Raw genomic sequence first — 20,903 nt, 5'->3', positions numbered from 1 at the left:
CCGCAGCCTCCGCCTTCCTCAATCATTTGCCTAAGGTGGCGCAGGGGCCCTCCCCTTCCCTCCCTCTCCACCAGTGATTGGCATAGCATCTGGCTCGAACCCGCCTGCTCTTGACTGACAGCTGGACCCCGGCACCGCCCTCAGTCCCTCGGCTCTTGCTCACTGGGGTAGCTGGGACCGTTAGCTCGCCAGGCTGGCAAGCTGCGGGGTCCAGCTCTGCGGTCGGCCGGGATGGAGACGATGCGAGCACAGCGGCTGCAGCCCGGCGTAGGTGTCGGCGGGAGAGGCACTCTGCGAGCGCTGCGGCCGGGGGTGACCGGGGCCCCGACTAGCGCCGCCACACCCCCCGCAGGCCCGCCGCCCGCCCCGCCGCCCCCCGCCCCGCCCCCGCCGCCGTTGCTCCTGGCTGGGGCCCCCGGGCTGCCCCTGCCCCCCGGCGCTTCGGGGAGCCCTGCCGTGCTGCGCGAGGCCGTGGAGGCGGTGGTGAGGAGCTTCGCCAAGCACACGCAGGGCTATGGCCGAGGTGAGTATGGGGGGCTGGCCTCCTGCGGGACACACACTAGGCAGGAGGCTGGCTCCACTGTCCTCCCGGTGGCTCCGCTTGGCGTCCAGCCCTCGCATGCATGCATTTCCTTTTGGGGAGTTTCCTTCTGGACACAGACACACAGACGAGACACACACACACACACACACACACACACACACACTGAGAGAGAGAGAGAGAGAGAGAGAGAGAGAGAGAGAGAGAGAGAGAGAGAGAGAGAGAGAGAGAGAATCGGACTCCTTTCTTTTTTCAGACGTTACCCTCTTTTCTTTTCAACTTTTTCTGTCAGCAGCAGAACTCCTGCAGGGTTAAGGTTTTAATGGCCTTCTCCCGTTGAGAACCGGCCCCTATTGTGTGGACTCCCATCCTTTATCTCAGACCCCGGGCACTTCTCATCCTACCCAGTCCTGCATCCCTCTCCGATTTCGGCAATTCCTGTACTCCGGCTCCTTAACCCTGTCCTTGTGATTCTTCACGTACATATCCTCCCCACCCCACCCCAGGAGATTTCCATCGCGACTTCAGATCTGCTGGAGAATGGGGTAGTGCTTTCAAAAGTCACTCACATGAATCTCTTCTTTGAATCTGGACTCACACCATTGAGGCCGTGCCAGCTTCCTGTGACTCGGTGCCTCTCTCCAGTGTCTTTCAGTTTGGAGCCTCACAACTCGGGCCTCTGTCTGTCTGGCTCTGTGTTCCTGGCCCCTGCCCAGGAATTGAGAATAAATCTCAGGCCTTGGCTCTCTCAGTGCTAAATTCTGTGGAAGCGAGCCAGGCAGCAACCCTGTTTTGCTAAGAAACCTCCAGCTTAAAGATGCCTAATTTCTGGGAAGAGGGATGTGAGGATTTTCTTTGTTGTTTTTGTTTAAGCACTGTTAACCAATTTCCTGTCAGAATTCTGGTCCCAAATTCAGAGTTGAAGGGACAAGGAACACCCAGCGAAGGGTGTGTGACTCAGACTTTAAGTCTGGAATTTCAAACACATTACTTCTGTTTGCTTAATCGGGACCTCCTTGGACTGAAAGCAACGGGATCCTTTCTATTTTAATAGGAGAAAAGTTGCACGGCCTTCTTCTTTTCCTCCTCCTCCTCTAGCTCTGGCTGCTGACCCACCCTCCCTCCCTCCCTCCCTCCCTCCCTCCCTCCCTCTCTCCCTCCCTCCCTCCCTCTCCCCTTTCTTCTTGAGGAAGCTGTAGTGGAAACAGCAGGAACAGGCTTTGGAGACCTGTCACTTGCAGCGCTGTCTTTGGGGGAAGGGACTCATAACCTCACCGACCAACAGTTTCTTTAAGGGTTATGCATTGGATTAATTACGATTCTGCACCTGACAACACAGTGGGCACTTAATATGATTGTTGGCTCAGATTTTCTACTTAGCTCTTCCTTAAGAACATGTGTCATTTTCTCCTACTCTTAAATATTTGTATCTTTATGAAAAAACAAAGATTTCAATGGAAACAGATGTTCAGATCGACTTAGCTGCAGGCCTGATGGTTCCCTTACTATTCATTTCCCTGCACTCTTGAGCCACTTTGAACTTCAGCTGTGGCCAGGACTCCGTAAGGCGCTGGGGATACAAGAGGACCTATTTCTGAAACTCGTGAGCCACCATAGTTACTTCCCAGACAGCTTCCTGGGTTTAACGAGGATACGGATAGAATGCCTTCAGCCATATCCTGCTGCTTCTGGTCTTTTACGTCAGTTCAGTTCCGAAGGAAACATCCTGCCTCGGGGTGTAGTTGTAGCCAATCGTTACCCTAATTCTGAAGAGCTCCTCTTGGAAATGCGAAGGCATTTGGTGAACATTATAGAGAAATGTCCCCTCTTTTCTTACCTGTGCTTCTCTGCCCTGAAGAGTCTCCAGTTTGGCGTCTAAACTGGGTGCCTGGAAAACCATTTTAGTTTCCTTAGAAAGGATGACGGAACAAAGGGCTTGCACTGACAAAGAGAAGTCAGTCGGATTCAGATTCTGCGGTGAGCCTCTCTTTCAGTCTCCCCACCTCCCACCACGGTCTTCTTATTATTGAGTTTCTCCTTTCCAGTCTGGGTGTCCGGCTAGTGCTGTAGGAGAATTTGGCTCTCTGCTGATTTGGCTCCAAGTCCTTCACCACATGGAACCACTTATTCTGCTTCAATTAATAGGCAAAGCTTCCATTGGCATGGACCCATATACCCTTGTGACTGATGGCATGATAGTCAGGGGATGGTTCTGTTGCCCTGAATATGATTTACTTTGGTCGCTGTCCAGATCGCTCTTTCATCTGGCAAAACCTCCCACCTCATCTTCGCTTCACGTGCTTCATCTTCTTCCGACAGCTCCAGGCTCCTCACCATCTCCACTGCTGTCTTCTTAGATTTCCCTCCCCCAGTGTTGGACTCAGCGTCTAGGTACACACACATAAACACACAAACACTTCCCTCTTCTGTTATTTCCACCATCTTTCCCACTCCCCATTCCCCTAGCCGTACCTGCTCAAAAATCACACACACTATTGTGCTGGCTACTTTGTTTTGGTTTGATTTGGTTTTCGAGACAAGGTTTTGGTATATAGCCCAGGTTGTCATGGAACTCACTGTGTAGTTCAGGCTTTCAAGATCATGGTGAGTCCCCTGCCTCAGCTTCCCTTCCCTGAGACTACAAGCATGTGCCATCATGCCTGGCTTGCTGTTGGATCTTACAGTGTATAGAATTTGAATTGGGTACGTGACTCTGTCATACAGTGGCTGTGTGATCTTGGTGATATTGCTTACTCTTTGTATGCCTTATCTGTTCCATTTATTCATCTAACAAACAATGACTGCTTGCCAGACGCAGTGGTGAACACGGTACATATTCAGTCTATCTTGATAAAGCTCAGTCCGCTTTTGAGAATGGGAGGATTAATGCCACAATAAAACAGATAGTACAATAGAAAGAGGGCTTGTCTGGGAGCCAAATGAATTATTATTTCTTAATCCTGCTTCTGTAACTTCCAAACTGTTCCTTAAGTTGTATATTTAAAAAAACAAACAAACTAGATATTATAGTACTTGTCTTGATTTAAAGGGTTTTTTTTTTAATGTATGTAGATGTTTTACCTGCATGCATGTCTGTGTTTCATGTTCGTGCCTGGTGCCCACAGAGACCAGAAGGGCGTGTTGAGTCCCCAGGGACTGGACTTACAGATGGTTTTGAGCCACATTGTGGGTGCTGGGAATTGAACCCGGGTCATCTGACAGAGTAGTGCTTTAAACCAGTGAGCCATCTCTCCAGCTCAATAATAAATACATTTTGTGCCAGGCGGTGGTGGCGCACGCCTTTAATCCCAGCACTTGGGAGGCAGAGGCAGGCGGATCTCTGTGAGTTCGAGACCAGCCTGGTCTACAAGAGCTAGTTCCAGGACAGGCTCCAAAACCACAGAGAAGCCGGGCAGTGGTGGCGCTAATCCCAGCACTCGGGAGGCAGAGGCAGGCGGATCTCTGTGGGTTCGAGGCCAGCCTGGTCTATAAGAGCTAGTTCCAGGACAGGAACCAAAAAGCTACGGAGAAACCCTGTCTCGAAAAATCAAAAAAAAAAAAAAAAAGAACAAAACCACAGAGAAACCCTGTCTCGAAAAACCAAAAAAAAAAAAAATTGTGTGATATTTTCTCCTTAGCTACCCTTTGTCGTCAGAATCACAGACAGATTCTTTTTCTAAAAATGTCACTGGAGCTAAACTGGTATGCGCATTTACAATTTTTGGAAATATTGAATCAGCACCCCTGTTAATTTCTTCTGGCTATAATAACAAAGCAACACAAATTCTGCTGCTTAAAACAGCAGTGAAATAAACAACAGAAATGAAGTGTCTGTGGTGGTGCACGTCTATAATCTTACTTGGGAGATGGAGGCAGAAAGAAAAATGGAAATTAATGGCCATCCTGGCTATATGGGGAGTTGGAGGCCAACCTGAGCTATGTGAGCCCTTGTTTCAAAAAACTAAAACAAAAGAGTGTGTTCTTCTGCAGGCCAGATGTCAGCATCAGTATCACTGGGTCAAAGGGATGTTAGCGAGATGCTGCCAGAAAGTCTAGTGTCCCTTGCCTTCTCCAGCTTCTGGTGGCAGTGACATTCCTGAGCCCTGATCATGACCACATGGCTTTGCATACCTCTGTGCCTTCTCCTCTTCTGTGCTTTGTCAATCCTGAGCACCCCTAACAGTTTTGTTGCTGTTTCTTTTTGTTTTTTGAGACTGGATCTTACCTGTGTAGCTCTAGCTAGCCTGGAAGTCATAATGCAGATCAGGCTAGCCTTGAACTCATAGTGATCCACTTCCCTCTGCCTCCCCGCGCCACCTGTATAATCTAGGATGATTTCCATGAGTCAGATTCCTTAAACACTCTGGCAAAGCCTTTTTCATGTGAGGTGATATCCACAGGTTCCAGGGATTAAACACATCTTGGTGGGATGCACTATTTGGCTTTACTATGTCTCTGTCATACTATGTCCTTACTAAAGTCACTGCTACTTCACAATGCTGTCTTTACAGAACTTCTGTGCACTATAGGTTAGGTATGGTCTTCTAAAAAGAAGAGGGAATCATAGATAAAATATTGTTAAGCAGCTTTCCTATTTTCCATAATATTTTCGATGAACCTCCGCAGCTTATTCTTACAAACCTGTATGAACAGGGAAAACTTCTGACCTTGCAATGCCATTGCCTATTCATTATTTTTTAACTCCTTCATCCTTACCACAATATTGTCTTTATTCTTTTTTTGTTGCAGTTTTTGTGGTTTTATTTAAACACAGATAAAACATGCACGCAAGCTGTCATTCTCTTCTCTGCGCAACCTGGCGTTGGGGCTGGTGACTCTGATGGCCCGCTGCACTGCTCTTTCCACGATGGTTTTCGGTTCTAGGAGGAAACACTGTGAGCAATCTCAGCACAGTAAGACTTGTGCAAATCAGCAGCACCTCCTGCTCCTTGATGCTGTGGACCAGAAACTTCCGGAAGCTGCTAGGCAGCGTGTGCTTGGTTTTCTTGTTGCTCCCATAACCAATGTTGGGCATCAGGATCTGGCCCTTGACTCTTCTCCACACCCTGTTGTCAATACCTCTGGGCTTCCGCCAGTTTCGCTTAATCTTGACAAATCGGTCTGACTGGTGCTGGATGGACTTCTTGGTCCTCTTTTTGACAATCTTGGGCTTCACCAGAGGCTGGAGGGCAGCTATGATGTCTCCCCCCTCCCAAAAAAAACAAGCTAATCTTTTTTTTTTTTAACCTCTGTGTTTTTTAGGAGTTTTGCTTGTTTGTTTTGTTTTGTGAGGAAGGCTCTCAAGTAATCCTGGCTGACCTCAAATTTGGAATCCTTTGGGCTCAGCCTTCTCAGAGCTGGGATTAGAGATGTGTGCTGCCTCCCCTGGCCCTTAATTATTCTTGTATTACTGTTGTTCCTGTGTTACTCCCCTCATCCTCCACAGCACTTGGGAATTAAACCCAGAGCTGGAGCTCTGTGGGCCAGCACTCTACTTCTGCAGCACATCCTCGGTCCCTGGGTTTATTCCCTGTTTTAGATCTAGTTTATGAGGGGTGTGTGTGTGTGTGTGTGTGTGTGTCTGTCTGTCTGTCTGTCTGTCTGTCTGGTCTATGTGCAGGTGTGTGCATACCTCAACTCATGAGGAGGCCACAGGTGGAATTGGATCCATCAGAGCTGAGGCTACAGGTATTTGGGAGACACCTGGCTTGTTCTGTGGGTTCTGGGATCTGATTTCAGTTCTCTTGATTGCTCAGCAAGTGCCCATAACTCCTGAGCTATTTTTCCAGCCCCTCTTTTTATTCTTATGATTTCAAATATTCTGTAGTTTCATGGTGTCCTTGGGGAGCTAAGGGAAGGAGAGATTGGAGCTGGAACGTGCACCAAGGCTTCAAGGGTGCTAAGCATATATTCCTAACAACTGAGGTACAAGTCTACCCCATGTGTTATTTTAGTGTCTTTATCCCTGTGGATAGGATTTGTCACTAGCCTGCCTGCCTGCCTGCCTGCCTGCCTGCCTTCCTTCCTTCCTTCCTTCCTTCCTTCCTTCCTTCCTTCCTTCCTCCTTCCTTCCTTCCATTTATTTATTTATTTTTAGTTTTTTGAGACAGGGTTTCTCTGTAGCTTTGGAGCCTGCCCTCGAACTCATTCTGTAGACCAGGCTGGCCTCAAACTCACAGAGATCCATCTGCCTCTGCCTCCTGAGTGGTGGGATTAAAGGCATGCCACCACCACCGCCCAGCTACTAACATTTCATTTAGACAGTCATCTATTGTTTTATTTCCTACAGGTAAAACCTTAAACATCCCCTTTGTGTCTGCCCACCACAGTATAAGGACTTAGACATTCTTCACCTCTTTGGTCTTTAGCTCAACCCAGCATCTGTCACTAACTTCCACAAAGCATTGCATCTGTCAAATATATATCCTGTTGAGCACATCTGTCTGTGTGTATGCCTGAAGACCAGAAGAGGACACCAGACCCCATTACAGATGGTTGTGAGCCACCATGTGGTTGCTGGGAATTGAACTCAGGATCTTTGGAAGAGCAGGCAGTGCTCTTAACCTCTGAGCCATCTCTCCATCCCCGGTGCTTCTTCTCTTGCAGTGAATGTGGTGGAAGCTCTTCAGGAGTTCTGGCAGATGAAGCAGTCCCGGGGCGCCGACTTGAAGAACGGGGCTCTGGTGGTGTATGAGATGGTCCCCTCCAACAGCCCTCCCTACGTCTGCTACGTCACTCTGCCCGGGGGAAGCTGTTTTGGGAGTTTCCAGGTAAGAGCGGCAAGGCCAAGTGTGTACCACTAATAAGGATTTTATTGTCCCTGACCAAAGTCACGTGGTTGAACCGCCAACTCTGGGCAAATCCTCCCAACAAGCACCAGAGGCTCCTGAGACCACAGAAGATCCTCTTCAACACTTTCTTTCAGTCTGTAAAATCTTAAACCCATCTCAAACTTGAACCGTTATGATTGTGCCCTTTTTACTGTGTCAGACTCCCAGCGCCTTTGCGTTAATCTGACTTCGACGACGGCCCTCCAACTTCCTGCCATTCCTTCATTTTAAACTGTGTATGGGTGTTTTGTATGTCTGTGTGGCACATATGTGGAGTGCTCAGATAGATGGTTGTGAGCTACCATGTGGGTGCTGGGAATCAAACCCGAGTCCGCTGGAAGAGCAGCCAGCCCTCCCAACCACTGCTCTGATTTTATTTTTAATTACATGTGTATGTATGTGTCGGTGTGGGGGGAATGCGTGACTGCAGGAACCACCGAAGCCTGAAGATGATGGCAGATCCCCGCTGTTACAGGTGGCTGTAAACCTGAACTCAGGTCCTCTGGAAGAGCAAGAAGTGCTCTTAACTACCCAGTCATTTTTGTCTAGTCCCTCTTCCTTCCTTTTATTCTTTTTAAGATTTATTTATTTATTATGTAGTGTTCTGGCTGCATGTTTGCCTGCATCCAGAAGAGGGCGCCAAATCTCATAGATGGTTGTGAGCCTTCATAAGAAAGTATTTCATGTATCCCAGCCTGTCCTCAAACTACGGAGTTAGGGACAATCATGTTGAACTGCTGATCCTTCTGCCTCCATCTTGGAAGTGCAGGGATTATTGGCCTTGCACTATCACGCCCTATGTGCAGTTCTTGGGGACTGATCCCAGGGCCTCCTGCATACTAGGCAAAACCTCTTCCCATGAACTACAGCCTTCTCCCCGGGTTGCATTGTCCTAAAAGTTTCCCCACCGCTGCACAGTCACGGAAGACCGACAGTGGTGAGAGAATAGCTTCTTTACAGGCCAGTGAGAAGTGGGAGGCGGAAGAGATGGTTTAGCCACCGTGAGCACCTGCTGCTCTTTCAGAGGACCACGTTCAGATCCCAGCACTCGCATCAGACCGCTCCAGGGACCTGATACTCTGGACTGCCTCTACAGGCACTCACTCCTGTTGTCGAGTGTAGTAAAGTCCTACACTAACTCAGAGTGGAGTATTATGTAGGGGTAGACTCACAGATCAGCAGTCCTGTACACAAGCAGGGAACAGGAACCGAATCCAGCAGCCAAGGTTTTTTATCTCTCTCTCTCTCTCTCTCTCTCTCTCTCTCTCTCTCTCTCTCTCTCTCTCTCTAATACACACACACACATATACACACACAAAATAAAAATAACAAAACAAATTATAAAACCTTTTAAAAGAAATGTAGAGGGCTGGAGAGATGGCTCAGAGGTTAAGAGCACTGCCTGCTCTTCCAAAGGTCCTGAGTTCAATTCCCGGCAACCACATGGTGGCTCACAAACCATCTGTAATGAGGTCTGGTGCCCTCTTCTGGCCTGCAGGCATACACACAGACAGAATATTGGATACACAATAAATAAATAAATATTAAAAAAAGAAATGTAGATTGATATGAATATAATCATCAAGAATTGATTTTTCAGCTGGGCAGTGGTGGCTCACGCCTTTAATCCCAGCACTCAGGAGACAGAGGCAGGTGGATCTCTGTGAGTAGGCCAGCCTGGTCTACAAAGTAAGTTCCAGGACAGCCAGGACTGTTACACAGAGAAACCCTGTCTCCAAAAAACAAAAACAATTCAGACAGGAAGGCAGCTTTCGAAATGTCAACTTAAGAGTTTGGATAGGAATTGTTGTTGGTTTTTGTTTTGTTTTTCGAGACAGGATTTCTCTGTGGCTTTGGAGCCTGTCCTCTTGTAGACCAGGCTGGCCTCGAACTCACAAAGATCTGCCTGCCTCTGCCTCCCAAGTGCTGGGATTAAAGGCATGTGCCACCACTGCCAGCTCTGAATAGGAATTTAAAGAGGACAATAGACACTTTTGATTAGTTTTCACGTGATTATATCACCTTTAGATAAGGTTGGAACCCTTGCTGTTTCCTGTAGCCAGCACAGCTTGAATGCCAAGACTGGCAGGGGTGTGTGTGATGGGATTCAGATGCGGAGGCTTCAATGCTGGAGGAAGAACAATTTTTATTTTGTCCCAAGCTAGAGCCTTTTATATCTTTAGGAAGCTGGCCCTAGCCACATTGAGCAGCCAGAACCTGAGGTCAAGGTCAGGGCATCTGTACGGAAGAACACTTCTGCAAAGCACCACACACCAGAAGGAACACAAACATCCTTGTCAAATACTGGGTACAAGGAAGTTCAGCTGTCGGTCAGGGGGAATGAGGGCGGCCAAGCCATCTGGGTGCAGCCAGATCACAATAGCCCTCGGGCTTCCCCATCATATGACTTATAATGCATCAGTACCCATTGTCTCTTTAAGGGTTGCGGGCTTGGTCTTGGTTGCTTTTCTTTTTCTGGCTCTGTAAATATGTATATCTGTGTGCGTACACATAAGATTGGATCCAGAGCCTTGCAAAATGTCTTCTTCCTTGTTCAGTATTAAAACCCTGCCACCCACTCCGACCTTAGCATAGATAAGCTCTCAGTTCTTGGCTCACACAGAAGGTCCAAAGGAAACCCTGTTTTATTATTTATTTAGTTTGTTTTTCTGAGACAGGGTCTCTGTAGTCCTGGCATGCATTAGTACGCCTGGTTTGGAAGCTTTCTGACTCAACACTTGAGCCATTTCGGATAAATAAAAGCCCAGGATGACTAATGCTTACATTTAGTTTTTCATATCATGTGTGTGGTGTGCACAGCGTGGGCGCACTACACGTGTATGTGTACGTGTGGAACCCTAGGGCGATGTGGGGGGACATCCTCAATCTCCAGTCTCTCAAACCCAGAGTTTGCCAGCGTGGCTAGCCTCTGTCGCCAGCTTGCTCTAGGAATCCATCTCTGGTGTTCTAAGCTGGAGCCTCAGACTTTTGCTAAAGAAAAATATGGTTCCTTCTTCTCACCTGCTCATAGTTTGAAGGGCAGTTTGAATTTTATGATGCTCATAAAGGAACCATTCTTTTTTTTTTTTTTGGTTTTTCGAGACAGGGTTTTTCTGTGGCTTTGGAGCCTGTCCTGGAACTAGCCCTTGTAGACCAGGCTGGTCTCGAACTCACAGAGATCCCCCTGCCTCTGCCTCCCGAGTGCTGGGATTAAAGGCGTGCGCCACCACCACCCGACAAAGGAACCATTCTTATACTTTGATTTGTTATTTTCTGGGAGTGCAGTTATCTGTCCCCGGACCCTTTTAGCTTGTTATTTAAATCCGCCTTGGCAGATGAAAGTCTCCCTGCTGGGTCTCTTCAAGGCTGACTTTTACAGAAGTAGTATTATGGGATAAAGTGCTTAAGAGGCTGGTAATAAAGTAGAAATAGGGAAACTAAAACAGAAAGCCTTAGTGTGAACATATCAAGCCCCGTATGCCGTCTCAGAGGGAATTAGGAGTGACCAATAGCGGTAGCTAAGGGACCAACATCTCCCACTGTCCTTTAGAAAGCTGAAACATCAAGCCCATGTGGTGGCACATGTCTTAACCCTAGCACTTGGGAGGCAGAGGGATCTCTGTGTGTTCAGGGCTAACCTGGTCTACACAGTGAGTTCCAGAAAGCAAAAAGCCACACTGCCCCTGTTAATCATGAATGGCAAAGGGTCCAGAGGCTTCTGCGCACCTGATGAAAAGACTAGTTATTTCAGGGTAGCGTGATGGCGGGGGGGATTTATCCCAGAACAGTGTGATGGAGGGGGGATTATCCCAGAGCAGTGTGATGGAGGGGGGAGATTATCCCAGAGCAGTGTGATTGGGGGGGTTATCCCAGAGCAGTGTGATGGGGGATTATCCCAGAGCAGTGTGATGGGGGGGGATTATCCCAGAACAGTGTGATGGGGGGGATTATCCCAGAGCAGTGTGATGGAGGGGGGAGATTATCCCAGAGCAGTGTGATTGGGGGGGTTATCCCAGAGCAGTGTGATGGGGGATTATCCCAGAGCAGTGTGATGGGGGGGGGATTATCCCAGAGCAGTGTGATGGGGGGATTATCCCAGAGCAGTGTGATGGAGGGGGGAGATTATCCCAGAGCAGTATGATTGGGGGAGGTTATCCCAGAGCAGTGTGATGGGGGTATCCCAGAGCAGTGTGATGGGGGGATTATCCCAGAGCAGTGTGATGGCGGAGGGGGGATTTAATCCAGAGCAGTGTGATGGGGGGATTATCCCAGAGCAGTGTGATGGAGGGGTGATTATCCCAGAGCAGTGTGATGGAGGGGGGGATTATCCCAGAGCAGTGTGATGGGGGGGTTATCCCAGAGCAGTGTGATGGAGGGGGGGATTATCCCAGAGCAGTGTGATGGAGGGGGGATTATCCCAGAGCAGTGTGATGGGGGGATTATCCCAGAGCAGTGCGATGGGGGGATTATCCCAGAGCAGTGTGATGCCGGGGGGATTATCCCAGAGCAGTGTGATGGCGGGGGGGGGATTATCCCAGAGCAGTGTGATGGGGGGGGATTATCCCAGAGCAGTGTGATGGGGGGGATTATCCCAGAGCAGTGTGATGCCGGGGGGGGATTATCCCAGAGCAGTGTGATGGGGGGGATTATCCCAGAGCAGTGTGATGGAGGGGGGATTATCCCAGAGCAGTGTGATGGAGGGGGGATTATCCCAGAGCAGTGTGATGGAGGGGGGAGATTATCCCAGAGCAGTGTGATTGGGGGGTTATCCCAGAGCAGTGTGATGGGGGATTATCCCAGAGCAGTGTGATTGGGGGGGGATTATCCCAGAGCAGTGTGATGGGGGGATTATCCCAGAGCAGTGTGATAGAGGGGGGGTTATCCCAGAGCAGTGTGATGGAGGGGGGAGATTATCCCAGAGCAGTGTTATGCCGGGGGGGGTTTATCCCAGAGCAGTGTGATGGGGGGATTATCCCAGAGCAGTGTGATGGAGGGGGGAGATTATCCCAGAGCAGTGTGATTGGGGGGTTATCCCAGAGCAGTGTGATGGGGGATTATCCCAGAGCAGTGTGATGGAGGGGGGAGATTATCCCAGAGCAGTGTGATTGGGGGGGTTATCCCAGAGCAGTGTGATGGGGGATTATCCCAGAGCAGTGTGATGGGGGGGGATTATCCCAGAGCAGTGTGATGGGGGGATTATCCCAGAGCAGTGTGATGGAGGGGGGATTATCCCAGAGCAGTGTGATGCCGGGGGGGGGTTATCCCATAGCAGTGTGATGGGGGGATTATCCCAGAGCAGTGTGATGGGGGGGGATTATCCCAGAGCAGTGTGATGGGGGGATTATCCCAGAGCAGTGTGATGGAGGGGGGATTATCCCAGAGCAGTGTGATGCCGGGGGGGGGGGTTATCCCAGAGCAGTGTGATGGGGGGATTATCCCAGAGCAGTGTGATGGGGGGGATTATCCCAGAGCAGTGTGATAGAGGGGGGGTTATCCCAGAGCAGTGTGATGGAGGGGGGAGATTATCCCAGAGCAGTGTTATGCCGTGGGGGGTTTATCCCAGAGCAGTGTGATGGGGGGATTATCCCAGAGCAGTGTGATGGGGGGATTATCCCAGAGCAGTGTGATGGGGGGGATTATCCCAGAGCAGTGTGATGGAGGGGGGATTATCCCAGAGCAGTGTGATGGAGGGGGGATTATCCCAGAGCAGTGTGATGGAGGGGGGAGATTATCCCAGAGCAGTGTGATTGGGGGGTTATCCCAGAGCAGTGTGATGGGGGATTATCCCAGAGCAGTGTGATTGGGGGCGGGATTATCCCAGAGCAGTGTGATGGGGGGATTATCCCAGAGCAGTGTGATGGGGGGATTATCCCAGAGCAGTGTGATTGGGGGGGGATTATCCCAGAGCAGTGTGATGGAGGGGGGAGATTATCCCAGAGCAGTGTGATTGGGGGGGGTTATCCCAGAGCAGTGTGATGGGGGTATCCCAGAGCAGTGTGATGCCGGGGGGGATTATCCCAGAGCAGTGTGATGGCGGAGGGGGGATTTAATCCAGAGCAGTGTGATTGGGGGCGGGATTATCCCAGAGCAGTGTGATGGGGGGATTATCCCAGAGCAGTGTGATGGAGGGGGGGGATTATCCCAGAGCAGTGTGATGGGGGGGTTATCCCAGAGCAGTGTGATGGAGGGGGGGATTATCCCAGAGCAGTGTGATGGAGGGGGGATTATCCCAGAGCAGTGCGATGGGGGGGATTATCCCAGAGCAGTGTGATGCCGGGGGGGGATTATCCCAGAGCAGTGTGATGGGGGGATTATCCCAGAGCAGTGTGATGGGGGGGATCATCCCAGAGCAGTGTGATGCCGGGGGGGGATTATCCCAGAGCAGTGTGAGGGGGGGGATTATCCCAGAGCAGTGTGATGCCGGGGGGGGGGATTATCCCAGAGCAGTGTGATGGGGGATTATCCCAGAGCAGTGTGATGCCGGGGGGGATTATCCCAGAGCAGTGTGATGGGGGGTTATCCCAGAGCAGTGTGATGGGGGGGTTATCCCAGAGCAGTGTGATGGGGGGATTATCCCAGAGCAGTGTGATGGGGGGATTATCCCAGAGCAGTGTGATGGAGGGGGGATTATCCCAGAGCAGTGTGATGGGGGGGTTATCCCAGAGCAGTGTGATGGAGGGGTGATTATCCCAGAGCAGTGTGATGGGGGGTTATCCCAGAGCAGTGTGATGGGGGGATTATCCCAGAGCAGTGTGATGGAGGGGGGAGATTATCCCAGAGCAGTGTGATGGGGGGATTATCCCAGAGCAGTGTGATGGCGGAGGGGGGGGGATTATCCCAGAGCAGTGTGATGGAGGGAGGATTATCCCAGAGCAGTGTGATGGCGGAGGGGGGGGGGATTATCCCAGAGCAGTGTGATGGAGGGGGGATTATCCCAGAGCAGTGTGATGGGGGGTATCCCAGAGCAGTGTGGTGGTGGGGATCTGACATTGGGAAGACTTCTGAAAATTGTATTTGCCCCGATACCGTGTTGGTTGCAGTTTAAAACAAGTTTCTGCTGCTTCCCTTGCTTTCCTCAGCCAGCCTGCCTTCCCTTAGCTGCATGTCCCTGCACCCACTGTGGGGAAAGACATCTTCAGACTTAGACCCTACTGAGGTAGCGCCTGTGACCTGCCTGCTTACCACTAAGAGTGAAGAGCAAGAATCCCAGAGGGGTGCTTCTAACGGGTCATGGCCTGACTTAATCTTGGGTTATCTAGAATTCAGACACCATCACCCAAAAAAGCGGGCCAGGAGCTGGCTTTTGAGTAGTTAGTTCTGTTGACAGTTTAAATAGAAGCATGTTCCATGTCTTGTGATTATATGCTGACTTCAGCAGCCTTCCTCGCCCTGCATTCAATTTGGTATGAGCCAGTCATCTCCAATGCTTTAATGACTTCAGGATGTTGAGTCAAAGTTGTTTTCAAACACCCCAGGCATTTCACAGCAACGCTCGGGAAAGTGTGATGAACACACTGATTCATCCGTGGTGTCCAAATGTCTCCTCCTCCGTGGCCTCCTTCCTGCTGCTCTTCCTCTCGCTCAGTGCTCTCATTCTTTCTCCCCCAACCCAGTTTTGCCCCACCAAAGCTGAGGCCCGGCGAAGTGCTGCGAAGATTGCGCTAATGAACTCCGTGTTTAACGAGCATCCATCCCGAAGAATCACCGATGAGTTTATTGAGAAGAGTGTCTCAGAGGCCCTGGCGTCTTTCAATGTAAATAACTTGGGAATGGGAGGAGGGAAGCAGGGGGTGGCAGAGCTGGGGAACCCATGCGCTTTTGTTCTTCCCTCTGCTGCTTTTCTATTCTGTTTATTCTATCGATTTTGTGTGTGTTGTGTGCTCCATGTCTGCCTTTAATTCTAGATCTGTGTTTTTATGTTTAATGATTTGTCTTTGTGTTCCTTTGGTATCTAAGATACTTTTTAAAAAGACTTATTACGTACACAGTATTCAGCCTGCATGTATGCCTGCAGGCCAGAAGAGGGCACCAGATCTCGTTACAGATGGTTGTGAGCCACCATGTGGGAATTGAACTCAGGACCTCTGGAAGAGCAGCCAGAGCTTTTAACCTCTGAGCCATTTTTCCAGACAGTATCTAGATGCTTTTAATTCAAGATTTGTGGGATTAAAAATTATATTAAAAATTTTTAAATTATAATGATAGCCATGGTGATACATACCTTTAATCCTAACACTCCGGAGGCAAATAGACGTATGTGAGTTCCAGAATAGCCAGGGCCATAGAGAGAACCCATCTCAAACAAAAATAATAATGAAATCTTTAGCATGTTTATATACATGCCATGGCACATCTGTAGAGGTCAGAGGACAACTTCTGGGAGGCCATTGTGGTTTTCTCCTTCAGCCGTGATGAGTCTGGTATCAAACTCGGGTTTCCAGGTGTGGAGGGAAGTATCTTTAAGTGCTGAGCCCTCTTACTGGTTTCACTGGTCCCAATTTATGGGATTTTAGAGCTATTAAAATAATGAAATAGCTTCATGCTTGAATTTTACTTCTAAGTTTGGTTTAAAAATTCCAGTTCCTGTTCCTTTAAGACAGGTAGCTCTGCAACACGGGCTGGGGAGAGATGCCCTCCCCTTCTATCAGCAGGTGTTGATGGCCAGGCAGTGCTGGGCACACCTTTAATCCTAGCACGTGGGAGGCCCAGACAGCAGATCTTTGTGAGTTTGAGGTCAGCCTGGTCTACAGAGGGAGTTCCAGGACAGCCAGGGCTACACTGAGAAACCCTGTCTTGAAAAACCAAAAATTAAAGAGTGGGAGCACTGTCCCTGCCCCTTATCAGCTGCAACACTCAGAGAGTGGTCCCTGCTCCTCCTGGGCAAGGCAGTACACCCGGGCCCTGAAGACCTGGTTAGGGAGAACCGGCCCCGCCCCTTGCTCCCCCCCTACAAGGGGTGAACGAGCCGAGGCAATGCTGGAGAGCCCACCCTGGTGGCAAAGACGGGATTGGCAGGCAGACTAACCCTGCAACCACCCCAGCCCAGAACCAGGGTTATGTGTTGGCACACCCCAGCATCCACCTCATCTGTGCTAGATATGGTCGGGGTGAGGGGTGTGCCAGCCCTATGGACCCAGAGTTGCAGGATCTCCAGGACACAGGGCAGCAACAAGATGTCCAGGTAGAGTCCAGCATCAGTGGTGCAGCAGGAATCAGGGGCCTTGATCGCCCACACCTAAAACTGTAGGGATAACGGGGTTTACTGCGTGACTCACCGTTTTCACATTGCAGCTTCCATAACAAAAATTCCCTCTTCCTCCTTTCTTCCTCCCCTTCTCTAAAATTTTATTTTGTTTTATTTTGGGGTGGGGAGGGAAATGGGCGTGGTTGGGAGGCATGATGTGAAAGTCACAAAGAACAAGGTAGCTCTGTGAGTGGAGACAGGCAGATCCCTAGAACTCTGGCCATTCACTGAACCCAATCATAGAGCTCAGCGTTTACTTGTAAATCAGATGGAGGGACAGAGAGGGGAAGAGACCCAGTCAATCCCCGGCCTCCACACTGGCGCGCACACAGAATAGACTCTTAAGCTATTTGTTTTTATTTCAATGTAGCAACTGGAAAATTTAAAATCAAACAAATAAAAAAATGGCTCAGAAAGCACTTGCTTTCTCAGAGGACCCAAGTTCAGTTCCCTGTGTCAGGCAGGCTGCAGGTAACTCCACTTCCAAGGGGATCTGCTGCCGCCTCCTTCTGGCCTCTGTTGGCATTTGTACATACCACAGACACACGCACCATCTTTTAAAAATTCTTTTAAAAGAAATTAAGTATGTGGCTCATGAAGGGCTGGGGAGTGGGTCAGCAGACAAAAGCATTTGCCTTTCAGGCAGGAGGTCCTTAGTTTGATCCCCAAAGCCCACTTGAAATACTAGGCTAGTGTGGCAGCTCACATGTGTAGCCCGAGCGGGATATCCCTAGGGCTCTGGTCACATGTGTAGCCCGAGCGGGATATCCCTAGGGCTCTGGTCACATGTGTAGCCCGAGCGGGGTATCCCTAGGGCTCTGGTCACATGTGCAGCTCCAGAGCTGGGTATCCCTAGGGCTCTTGGCTAGTCAGCCTAGCATAACGGGTAAGCCTGAGGCCAGCAGTCTGTCTCAGAGGAGGGGTCAGTGCTCCTCAGGAGTAACTCCAGATGAGTACACATACACAAGTGCACACGCGAGCGCATACATGTGCATAAAAATGTTACTAAGTTCTATTGGGTAATGCTGGTCAAAGTGGTAATTCTGATTGAAACCCTACTTGTCTTTTTCATTCCTGTTACCAGGGTAACAGAGAGGAAGCTGACAACCCAAATACAGGGATTGGTGCTTTTCGATTCATGCTGGAATCTAATAAGGGCAAGTCAATGCTGGAGTTCCAGGTACTGCCCCACCTTCTTTCCTGGCTCTAATCACAGAGGTCAGCCTGACACAGCAAGTTCAATGTCACCTACTCATCTCTACCTTATTGTTCTGGGGCGGGGGAGGGGAACAGATGGAGAGAAGGTGGTTAGATTTTCAAAGTACAATTACCTTTCTTCCCCCAAGGGCACACCAGAGTCGGGGATTAGATAGATATTAGAGATGCTTCCAAAAATACATTTTGTCCCATTTGATTCTGATGTGGTATAATTTAAAATCACTATCCTGACTGTATCAGCCAGGATTATCTGGAGAACCAGAACAGACAGAATGCACTCTCTCTCTCTCTCTCTCTCTCACACACACACACAATTTATTAGAGTAATTTATAGGCTGTGGTCTGAGTTTTCCAACAAAGTCTGTCTTCAGTAATCCAGGAGTTGTCCAGTAGAGATTGGATGTCTTAGCTGGTCTTCAGTGCATACCAGAATCCCAAAGCAGGCTCTAATACCAGTGAAGGAATGGACGCACTGGTGAAAGCAAGCTTCCTTCCTCCATGTCCTTATATAGGCTGCCACAGTGTGGCCCGGATTTAAGGGAGGTGTTTGTGTGTTTGTTCCCACTACAAATGATCCCATCAAGAAAAGTCCCTCACAGTGCACCAGCAGCTTGGGGCTTAGTTAATTCCAGGTAGCAAGTCAACAACCAGAATTAGCCATCACGCTAGTATTTCCCATCTTCTTTCCACAGGAGCTCATGACAGTTTTTCAGCTGCTGCACTGGAATGGCAGCCTCAAGGCCATGAGGGAAAGACAGTGCTCTCGACAGGTAGGAGTCAGCTGAGGGAAAAGGGTGAAGAGCTGCTTTGGGCTTCAAATGGCTGCCAGGCCGTCATTGCTTTAGGCCCTATTTCAGCATCCTCTTTGCTCTCGCATTCTTTCATCATTTTAGTTTGTCGAGACGGGGCTTCTCTGTGCAGCCCTGGCTGTCCTGGAACTCGCTCTGTAGACCAGGCTGGCCTCAAACTCAGAGATCTGCCTGCCTCTGCCTCCTAAAGGCACCCAGTCTGTCCTGGTATTCTTTGCTGTCTGAATGTCATTGTGGCCCTCTTACCGTGCTTCCCCACTATGAAGTTTCCCTTAGGAAACTCTTTGACTGAACTGGGTTTGGTAGCTGATGCCTTTAATCCCAGCACTTAGGAGGCAGAGGCAGGTGGATCTCTGAATTCTAGCAAGTTCCATGGTAGCTCGTGCTACATTGTGAGACCCTGTCTCAAAACAAAACAGCCTCCTTGGCCTCTGTCTCCAAGCTGCCATGACATGAACTAGTCTGCCCCACCATGGCTCCCCTCCAAGATGGGCCGACAGCTCTGAAACCGCCCCATTCTGGTGTCCTTCTCACTAAGAACCAGAGGACCAAGTCTGTCACATTAAATCACAGATCAGCCTCCAGTGTCCCATGGAGCTTTCAGTTCCTTCTGTGACAAGGAGCTGGCTGGAGCAGAAGAAATGAAATAAGCATTGCATTTGTAAAATAGTTTTGGCAAGTTATGGGCATTCCTACAGTCCCTTGAGGAAGTGTTCATGGTGACCTGAGACAGTGTGCTGAGGTTTTCACATTTAGGAGATTTTGTTGTTTTTAAAAGATGACCACATTTCCCACCTAAGTCAGATACCTTCTGCGTGCTGCTGGGGCACTGAAGGTGTGGTCCCCGAGCTCAGAGCTTTCACTGTGCTCCCCATGGCAGAGCCCCTGCGCCTCCCTCGTCTGTGCATACATCCAAGCCCCCCCCCTTCTGTTTTACTCAAACTCTTATAACATAAGGGAAAACCAATCTTCGTAGGTCATGTGCTAACTTCAGTTCAGACTATGCTATACTGTGTAGATATGTGCCTGTCTGTTGGGTCCCTGTGCAATGATGTGTAGGACATTTACGTGTCTATTGGGGTCCTGTGCTATAATGTGTAGGACATGTGTCTGTCTATTGGGGTCCTGTGCTATAATGTGTAGGACATGTGTCTGTCTATTGGGGTCCTGTGCTATAATGTGTAGGACATGTGTTTGTCTATTGGGGTCCTCTGCTATAATGTGTAGGACATGTGTCTGTCTATTGGGTCCCTGTGCAATGATGTGTAGGACATTTACGTGTCTATTGGGGTCCTGTGCTATAATGTGTAAGACATGTGTCTGTCTATTGGGGTCCCTGTGCAATGAAGTGTAGGACATGTGTCTGTCTATTGGGGTCCTGTGCTATATTGTGTAGGACATGTGTTTGTCTAGGGGTCCTGTGCTATAATGTGTAGGACATGTGTCTGTCTACTGGGGTCCTGTGCTATAATGTGTAGGACATGTGTCTGTCTATTGGGGTCCTGTGCTATATTGTGTAGGACATGTGTCTGTCTACTGGGGTCCTGTGCTATATTGTGTAGGACATGTGTCTGTCTATAGGGGTCCTGTGCTATATTGTGTAGGACATGTGTCTGTCTATTGGGGTCCTGTGCTATATTGTGTAGGACATGTGTCTGTCTATAGGGGTCCTGTGCTATATTGTGTAGGACATGTGTCTGTCTAGGGGTCCTGTGCTATGTGTAGGACATGTGTCTGTCTAGGGGTCCTGTGCTATATGATGATTTTTACCTTCTCCGTGACCTCTGCATTCCTCTCCCTGACCAGGAGGTGTTGGCTCATTATTCGCACCGGGCCCTGGATGATGATATCCGCCACCAGATGGCTCTGGACTGGGTGAACAGGGAGCAGAGTGTGCCGGGGGCACTGTCTAGAGAGCTGGCCTCTACTGAGCGGGAGCTGGATGAAGCCCGGCTGGCGGGCAAGGAGCTGCGCTTCCACAAGGAGAAGAAGGACATCCTCATGCTGGCGGCTGGGCAGTTGGGCAATATGCATTCCTCCAGCTGCTAAGCACCTGCCCTCACTGCCATGCTCATCAGGCCCTTTTTTGTATGTCTCCTTTCTAAGACGTAGGACGATTTCTGTATATACTTTCTCAATTTTATACTTTTAAATATAGATATATATGTATAAACTCTACACCTGGATTCCTGTTTGCTGAGATCCCTTTTCTAACTCCCTATTTGGGGACGTAGCTACCTTTGGAGTATCACTGTTCCAGT

General features: G+C 49.5%; 1 protein-coding gene and 1 pseudogene across 1 annotated transcript; one reads left to right on the top strand and one right to left on the bottom strand.

The window, feature by feature from the left end:
* The first annotated feature begins 143 nt into the window (after positions 1-143).
* Lix1l (limb and CNS expressed 1 like) lies at positions 144-20,820 on the top strand. The gene is made up of 6 exons (XM_075978097.1): positions 144-523; positions 7,148-7,311; positions 14,985-15,125; positions 17,700-17,795; positions 18,526-18,603; positions 20,449-20,820. The coding sequence occupies exons 1-6, from the start codon at positions 232-234 to the stop codon at positions 20,689-20,691; spliced, it is 1,014 nt and encodes a 337-aa protein (XP_075834212.1). The 5' UTR covers positions 144-231; the 3' UTR covers positions 20,692-20,820.
* On the bottom strand, positions 5,306-6,049 carry LOC142853549 (large ribosomal subunit protein eL32-like; annotated as a pseudogene).
* Positions 20,821-20,903: the final 83 nt, after the last annotated feature.

This window comes from Microtus pennsylvanicus, chromosome 7, assembly GCF_037038515.1.
Source record: "Microtus pennsylvanicus isolate mMicPen1 chromosome 7, mMicPen1.hap1, whole genome shotgun sequence".
NCBI classification, from domain to species: Eukaryota; Metazoa; Chordata; class Mammalia; order Rodentia; family Cricetidae; genus Microtus; species Microtus pennsylvanicus.
Note: the sequence above shows the minus strand (reverse complement) of the source record. Positions and strands in the feature narration are given on the sequence as shown.